Genomic DNA, 9,385 nt, shown 5'->3' on the forward strand with positions numbered 1-9,385 from the left:
GAATAGATGAAAATTAAATATAATTAATAATTTAAATTTTTGGTTAATTAATTAAGTATTTGATTTGATGTAGGTTTGAAGGAAGGAAAATCAGCATGCTGTGGGAGTGGAGCATTTAGAGGAGAGTACAGTTGTGGGGGTAAAAGAGGGAATAAGCATTTTGAGTTATGTGACAAACCCAATGAATATTTGTTTTGGGACTCATACCATCTTACAGAAAGTGCTTATAAACAATTGGCAACTAGGATGTGGGCTTACACAACTAACTCTCACTTTCTTGGGCCTTACACTATTAGTGATTTCTTCTAAGCCCAATACTTTGTTTTCCAATTCATTCTTGTTTTTCCCTTTGTTGCCACAATATATTTTTCAATTATGAATTAAAATGTAGGTGCAAGCTATGGTATTTATATATATCTACCTAATTTACTAAAAAAAATTAATATTAAATTTAAAAAGTAAATAATTTTTAAATATTTAAAATTTATCATTAAGGGCAAGTTAAGAAATTTCGACATTAAAATTATAGATACCAAAAAATTTACCTAAAAATGTAATTGTAGCTTAATTTACTACTATGATAGTGAGGCATTAATTGATCATATACAATATTAAATTAATTGAGTAATGTTAGTGTTCCTACCCTGGCCCAATAATAAAGGCCCAGGTCCAAATAAGAGGCTTAGTCTAGAGGATTGAGCCTTACTAAACACCAACCTTCACACTTAGAAGTCGGTGTCAAACCCGACTTACTCCCAAGAAGTCGGGACGGAGAATAGTTAGCAGATAAGCACTCATTCAAATGAGTAACTGCCCCTAAAATCTCTCTAACTACTTTAATCAAGCCATATCTTAACCTCCCTAAGATAATGGGACGGTTAACACCCTAAAAATATGGCACTACTCCAACGGTGATTATTGGCTCACCACTACAAATACACTGACACCCCTCAGGTATCTCTAAGCCCAATACTCTCTAGACCTGCTCACACCCTTGCTAACTTAGGCATCGGAGTGTCTTTGCAGGTACCACCCCCCATTCACTCACGAGCACAAGTCGGAAGGAGGCTCCAACGCGCAAACCAGCTCGGAAGCCACCATCCGCGGACGGTTGGGCCTACCAAAGCCATCCATCGCATTAATCTTCGGTTACCCATCGTAACATTGGCGCCGTTGCCGGGGACCTGAGAGATCATCCAACGATGGCAGATAGATCCCACGAAGAAGGCCATGTGGAGACAGACTCTGAACAAGAGAATCTGGACACAGGCAACAACGATGTGGACCTCACCCTCCACCAAGAAATCGATAATCAACACAGGGAAGGCACTTCCGGAGTAAAGAATCCGAAGGTGAACTCCTCAGAAGGGCGCGAATCAGAAAAAGAAGGACCACCCCATGTAACTGAACTCATGGGATTAGTCCACAGCCGCCTGGAACAATTAGAGCAGGAGCGAGAACGACAAAAGGAAACTGAAAAGAGCCTAAAAGAGGAGATGGAATGACGAAAAGAGTTAGAAAGAAAGCTCTTACAGTTGGAATCCTCCCTCAAAAGTCGCAACTCCCGCGATGAACAAGAAGAACCACCCTTAGGTGGGGAGGATCCCTTCAGCGAGGACATCATGAGGGCTAAAGTTCCGAGAAACTTCAAAAGCCCTGACATGGACCTCTATGACGGGACCACGGATCCGAAGCATCACCTGAGCAACTTCAAAAGTCGGATGTACCTAGCTGACGCTTCCGACGCTACACGATGCAAGGCCTTCCCGACCACTCTATCGAAAGCAGCGATGAAGTGGTTCGATAGCCTCCCCCCGAGGTCGGTTACTAGTTTTGAAGACCTCTCGAGGAAGTTTTTGATGAGGTTCTCAACCTAGAAAGACAAAGTGAAACATGCACCGAGCCTCCTGGGAATAAAACAGGAGGTCGGAGAATCTTTATGAACCTATATGGAAAGGTTCAACAAAGCATGTTTGGAGATTCAAGACCTACCCACCGAAGCAGTAATAATGGGGTTAGTCAATGGACTTAGGGAAGGTCCTTTCTCGCAGTCCATATCCAAAAGACACCCCACCTCCTTGAGTGATGTACAGGAAAGAGCTGAAAAGTACATCAACATGGAGGAAAACGCCAAATTAAGAGACCTGAGTTGGCGACCCGGACCCCCTCCCTCAACAAAAGAGAGGGAAAGGGAAACCAAGAAAAAGGAAGAACTCGGTCTCGAAAGGCCAAGAAAGTATCACTCTTATACTCCTCTGAAAGTCTCTATAGTGGACGTATACAGAGAGATTTGTAAGACTGAGAGATTGCCACCCCCTAGACCCATTAAAAATAAAAAAGGGGGAAGCCGCAACGATTACTGCGAGTACCATAAGATATATGGTCACTCCACAAACGACTGTTACGACCTTAAAAATGTGATAGAAAATCTGGCTAGAGAAGGTCGGCTTGATAGATATCTCATAGAGAGGTCGGACGGTCACGGAAAGAGAAAGCGAGACGACATGGATAGAAGAGACCCACCACCGCAGACACCAGAGAGACATATCCACATGATCTCAGGAGGGTTTGCGGGAGGAGGACTCACCAAATCCTCTCGCAAAAGACATCTCAAAAGAGTCTATCAGGTCGGGGAAGAGCCATCCGACCTCCCTACCATTTCATTCACAAAAGAAGATGGGCGAGGAATAATCCCTGGACATGATGATCCAATAGTGATAACCATGATCCTAGCAAATGCCCATCTCCACAGAACCCTGGTGGACCAAGGAAGCTCGGCGGACATCCTTTTTAAGCCCGCCTTCGACAAGCTAGGGTTAGATGAGAAAGAATTAAGAGCTTACCCCGACACCCTATACGGATTAGGGGACACGCCAATAAAACCACTAGGATTTTTACCCCTTCACACTACTTTTGGAAAAGGGAAAAAATCAAAGACTCTGAGTATAGACTTCATAGTCATCGATGTGGGGTCAGCATATAATGCTCTAATCGGCAGAGCTACCCTCAATCGACTCGGAGCAGTGGTATCTACTCCTCACCTCTGCATGAAATTCCCGACCTCAGCGGGAATAGCAACAGTAAGGGGAGATCAAAAATTGGCAAGGAAGTGCTACAATGAAAGCCTAAACCTAAGGGGAAAGGGCAGAGAAGTTAACACAATAGAGCTCGGTGGCGCAAGGGCCAGAGAAGAGCTGCGACCACAACCGGGAGGAAAAACCGAGGAAATACAGGTTGGTAAAGAGGAAGTGAAGAACACTCATATAGGAGCCAACCTAGGGGAAACTCTAAAACAAGGGTTGACTAAGCTCCTAAGAGATAATTCCGACCTCTTCGCCTGGAAGGCCTCTGACATGCCTGGGATTGACCCCGAGCTCATGTCCCACAAGCTCTCGGTTTATCCAGGATCCCGACCTGTACAACAAAGAAGACGCAAGCTCGGCCCAGAACGAGCCCTAATAGTGGAAGAACAAGTACATGCGCTCCTGGAAGCTGGCTTCATCAGAGAAGTCAAGTACCCAACATGGCTAGCCAATGTAGTGCTAGTCAAAAAACAGAATGACAAATGGAGAATGTGTGTCGACTACACCGACTTAAATAAGGCATGTCCTAAGGACCCTTACCCCTTGCCAAGTATTGATACCCTAGTAGACTCTAGCTCGGGGTACCAATACTTATCATTTATGGACGCCTACTCGGGATATAATCAAATCCCAATGTATGAGCCAGACCAAGAGAAAACATCATTCATCACACCCAGAGCTAATTTTTGCTACGTGGTCATGCCATTCGGATTAAAGAATGCGGGGGCCACATATCAAAGGTTGATGAATAAAGTGTTTTCCCCTCACCTGGGGAGTCTAATGGAAGTATACGTCGACGACATGCTGGTAAAAACAAAGAAAGAAGATGACCTCTTGACAGACCTCTCGCAAGTCTTCGACACTATAAGGCTGCACGGGATGAGACTAAATCCCGCAAAGTGCGCCTTCGCAGTGGAAGCAGGGAAATTTCTAGGATTTATGCTAACACAAAGAGGGATCGAAGCCAATCCCGACAAGTGTAGAGCCATTCTAGAAATGAAAAGTCCGACTTGTTTGAGAGAAGTCCAGCAGCTAAATGGCCGACTCGCAGCCCTCTCCAGATTTCTGTCAGGATCGGCACTGAAATCCCTTCCACTATTTTCCTTATTAAGGAAGGGATGCCAGTTCGAATGGACTCCTGAATGCGAGGAGGCATTCCAGGAGTTCAAAAAGTTTTTAAGCCAACCTCCTATTCTAACCCGACCCGTACCTGGGAAAGACCTCGTCCTATACTTATCCGTAGCAAACAAGGCTGTCTCGTCAGCCCTGATAAAAGAAGACGAGGTCAGACAACATCCAGTCTACTTCATCAGTAAAGTTCTACAAGGCCCCGAACTAAGGTACCACAAACTAGAAAAGTTTGTTTACTCCTTGGTAGTAGCCTCGCGAAGGTTACGGCCTTACTTTCAAGCTCACACCATAAGAGTCCGTACGAACCAACCAATGAAGCAAATCCTCCAAAAAACAGATGTTGCAGGGAGAATGGTTCAATGGACAATAGAGCTCTCCGAGTTCGACTTAAGATATGAAACTCGGACAGCGATCAAAGCTCAATGCCTCGCCGACTTCGTTGCAGAATACGCAGGGGATCAAGAGGAAAAACCAACTACATGGGAACTCTATGTAGATGGATCCTCCAACAAAACGGGAAGCGGCGCAGGCATAATATTGGCGGATGAAAGAGGAACCCAGATAGAGATTTTCTTAAAATTTGAATTTCCGGCTTCAAATAATCAGGCAGAATATGAAGCCTTGATTGCTGGACTAAAACTAGCAGAAGAAGTCGGTGCTACAAAGGTGATGATATACAGCGACTCACAAGTGATAATCTCCCAGATAAGAGGAGAATACCAGGCAAAAGACCCAAATATGAAGAGGTACTTGGAAAAAACTTTGGAGTATCTCAGGCATTTTGAGGAAACCGAGGTCAAACACATAACTCGGGATCTAAACAGCAGAGCAGACGCCCTATCCAAGTTAGCAAGTACCAAACCAGGAGGGAACAACAGAAGCCTGATCCAAGAAACCCTCCAGGAACCCTCAATAATAAAAGATAAACAAGAAGTACTTGAGGTAGGCGGTTTAAACCTCGGATGGATGAACCCCTTAGTTGAATACATGAAATTCGACATCCTCCCTAACGAGGAGAAAGAAGCTAAAAAGATCCGAAGGGAAGCACAACACTACACCTTGGTGAGAAATATCCTCTACAGAAGGGGGATATCAACACCATTGTTAAAGTGTGTACCGACTTCGAGAACCACCGAGGTATTGGAGGAAGTACATAGTGGAATCTGCGGAAATCATCTCGGAGCAAGGTCACTAGCCAGGAAAGTAATCCGAGCCGGATTCTATTGGCCGATCTTGCAGAAAGATGCCACAGAATTTGTGAAAAAATGTCAACCATGTCAAATGCATGCAAATTTCCACGTGGCTCCACCAGAAGAGCTTATCAGTATCACTTCTCCATGGCCTTTTGCAAAATGGGGAATGGATTTGTTAGGTCCTTTTCCCCAAGCGCCTGGACAAGTCAAATACCTGATCGTGGGAATAGATTATTTCACAAAGTGGATAGAAGCAGAAACATTGGCCACCATCACCGCTCAAAGAAGTCGGAGGTTCCTCTACAAAAATATCATCACAAGATATGGGATACCTTATTCCATCACTATGGATAATGGAACCCAATTCACCGATGCTACCTTCAGAAGCTTAGTAGCCAGTATGAAAATCAAACATCAGTTCACCTCGGTGGAGCACCCACAAGCCAATGGGCAAGCCGAGGCAGCCAACAAAATCATACTGGCAGGACTAAAGAAGAGGCTGCAAGAAGCAAAAGGGGCTTGGGCTGAAGAGCTCCCTCAAGTGCTATGGGCTTACAGGACAACACCCCAATCTGCCACTGGAGAAACACCCTTCCGATTAGTCTATGGTGTGGAGGCAATGATACCAATAGAAATCAATGAGCAAAGCCCAAGGGTAATTCTCCACGACGAGATCGGAAACATACAGGGGCACAAAGAGGAGCTCGACCTGCTCCCCGAAGTCCGAGAAGATGCCCAGATAAGAGAAGCAGCGTTGAAGCAAAGGATGACTACAAGGTACAACAAAAAAGTCATTCGAAGAACATTTGCTCCAGATGATTTGGTCTTAATCAGAAACGACATTGGAGTCAACAAATCAGGAGAAGGAAAGCTCGCCGCAAATTGGAAGGGACCATACAAAGTCAATGAAGTTTTAGGAAAAGGTTATTACAAAATAATCGACCTGAACGACACTGAGTTCCCGAGGTCGTGGCATGCTTGTAACATGAAAAGGTACTATAGTTAAAAGCGAACTCTATTCCCTGATGTACTCTTTTCCCAACTTCATGATTTTTTCCCAAAAGGGTTTTTTCTGGAGAAGGGTTTTTAACGAGGCATCATAGTAGAGGCTAAGGGAAATAGATTATCAAAACCCTTAGTAGCAAAAAAGGTACCTCCCCGATTAATAAAGATCTTTTTCATCTACGATATCTCTTATAAAATCCTTTTCATTTTTTATTTTTTAAGTCTTTCTACGAAACGCGCCGACTTAAGCTCGACAAAACGTGAAAATCTCATGAACCGACCTAAAAGGTCGTCAGGATAAAACGACGAGGTACAAGTCGGTGTAAAGAGGTTATAAGAAGTCGATCGTAAAAACTCAGGAACAAATCCGACTCATAAGTCGAAATGAGATCCCGGGTAGAAAAGCTCGGAAATACTTCGATCCATAAATCGGAGTGAAGGACCGAGTAGAAGAAAAACGCATCGCAAAAATAACCTAAGTCATAAGAACTCACTAAAACTAAGTTGAGTATGAGGGATAACAAAAAGAGATAAGAAAACCTAGGAAGAAGTTTAAAGGCTGTCCCAAAAGCCCTTAAACAAAAAAAGCTCAGAAAAACAAACAAGCAAAAAGAAAGGTTTTCAAGAAAAGGTCAAGGGGAATTCAGAAAATCATACACGCATAAGGTAACTTAAACCCTTATCCAAAAAAGGGTATTTATTTTGTTAAGTTAAAACCCTTATTAAAAAGGGCACGCGTAAAATATTTTGTTTACGGCCTCAAAGGGCCAAAGAAAATTGTTCAAATAAATAAAAAGTTTAAAAAACGGGGGCCCACAGGCCGGACCCCAAATAGCCACAAGTCATTTTTTAGAAAGATCACCACCACCGGAATCAGGAGGAGCGCCATTGGAATGAGGAGGGGACTCAATAATCCTCTGCCCCCGAGTCTTCAATTCTGACTCGGAAACAATTACGGGGGCAGGAGGATCCACGATGGAACCATCAATAACAACTTTGTCAGGATGTAAAGGAGAAAGATCCAAGTCGGGAGCAATCACCCTGATTTGCTCCAAGAAAATCCTCCAAGACTCCTCGGCGCCATCAGCAATTGAGTCCTCCAACTCATCATATGCCTTCCGAGAATTCAGCAGATCATTCTTCACAGACACAAGATGCTTGAATAAGCTTTGATAGCTGGCCTGCGCCGTTTTCCTCAACTCCATCTCCATGTTGTACTGGGCCTGCAAAGCCTTCCCCTTCTCCCGAAAGGTATCTCTCTCCTCCCTCAGCTTGGCAATCTCCTTCTTCAACTCTCCCTCATGCTCCTGATATGAGCGAAGCCTTCCCTCTAGCTCCTTGACCTTCGAGGTCGTCCCTAAAGAGATGAGGGGAGCCTTCTCAAAGATATCCAAGAGCTTACCACAAACCCCCGCCGCCTTGAGACTCTCCTCGACCATAGTGGTAAGGTGGCCCCGAACAGACATATCATCCATGCCTATACGAACATGGGGATAGATATTCTTTCGGACAAACTCAATAGCATCCGCCTTAACCTCACCAGAAGCACCAGACTCTAAAGTCTTGCGCTTCTTTGGATCAGGGGAAGGTCGGACAACGGGGAGCGATTTGGGGGGAGCTGAAGAAGAAATTACGACAGGCTTGGAAAGAGTCCCAACGTTCCAAGGAGGAGGAGGAGGAGAGATAACCCTGGCACCACCGGCCCGAGCGCGAGACTTGGCCTTGGCCTCCTGGACTCTTTGGAAAGATTCTTGAACATTTGTCTTAGCCATTTCTGAAAGAGAAAAACAATAGCTAAAGAATCAAACAAGTCGGAATGATCAGTTGATAAGTCGGAAATTTAAAAACAAAAAGCTACCTAGCTGCGCCTGGACAAAGGTCGGAGACCCTTGGAGAAACTTCTTAGTATCCAAATATGGGGCCCTCCCCCACACTTCTCGGAGGAACCCCACAATGGCAGCCTCTACTTCATCCAGGTCGTCCAGACCATATTTCTCACAAGGGGAGGCCTCCAGCCAATATAAGGGAAAGCGAGGGGAAGAGTTATCATCCAGAAAAAAGGGGTGGTGACCCTCTACAGCTTGCACTTTGAAAAAATAATTTTTGAAGTCATGGAAGGATTCGTCAAAAAGGGTGAAAATCCTCCGACCTTGTATGGCTCGGAAGGACACCCATTGCTGTTTGTTGTTTAGCCCACTAAGGGCTTAGTCATGTGGAAAAGAAAAAAAAAATCCTCAAAGAAGTCGGGAAGTCCAAAGCTTGACTAATAAATTGATAAATTTTCAGAAAACCCCAAGAGTTGGGGTGAAGTTGGGTAGGGGCAACTCGACAGTGGTGCAAAACAGACATTTCAAAATCCGAAAAAGGAAGGAAGACACCCAGACGGGTGATCATACATTCATACATAAAGAAGAAATGAGAAGACGCCTCATTGGCCCTCCCAAAGCAAACCCGGTCTTCTGGACCCGGGACTACCAACTCATACTTCGGCTCGTCATCCTCAGAAACACAAATCCTGTGGTGAGTACGAAGATGAGTAATAAACTCCGCATCAACCAAAGGTTCCTCTCTTAGGACTGTGACATCAACCCATTGAGAAAGAGCCTCTATAGAAGACATTTTCTAAAAACACGACGAAAACCTATAAAGGAAAAAGGAAAAAGAATAAAAAACGAGAGTCCCTAAGGGGATACGAAAGCCTACAACGTCACTTCTCCCTCTCCAAAGAAAATAAAAGCATGCAATCACAAAGCATGTCATAAAAGTAAAACGCTAACCTTTATCCGAAGGTTGAAAGAAGCAGAGGTCTCCGAATGCAAGAATGAAGCACGAACAAAGCAAGAAGAAATTTGAAAAATTGCAGAAACGAAAAAATGAAAGAGAGGGAAAGTATTTATAAACATACTAAGGGGCATAATGGTAAAAGCGGGGCAGTCATTAATGAGAATGCACCGTTACCAAAGTCTACGCACA

At 44.3% G+C, this 9,385-nt stretch overlaps 1 protein-coding gene across 1 annotated transcript in view; it reads left to right on the top strand.

The window, feature by feature from the left end:
* Positions 1-412, top strand: part of LOC107624776 (GDSL esterase/lipase 5) — a 6,466-nt gene extending 6,054 nt beyond the window's left edge. The window contains exon 5 of the mRNA XM_016327231.2: positions 74-412. Within this exon, the coding sequence (XP_016182717.1) occupies positions 74-309 (236 nt within the window). The 3' untranslated portion in view covers positions 310-412. The remainder of the gene's footprint in view (positions 1-73) is intronic.

This window comes from Arachis ipaensis, chromosome B02 (genome assembly GCF_000816755.2).
Source record: "Arachis ipaensis cultivar K30076 chromosome B02, Araip1.1, whole genome shotgun sequence".
In the NCBI taxonomy this organism is placed as follows: Eukaryota; Viridiplantae; Streptophyta; class Magnoliopsida; order Fabales; family Fabaceae; genus Arachis; species Arachis ipaensis.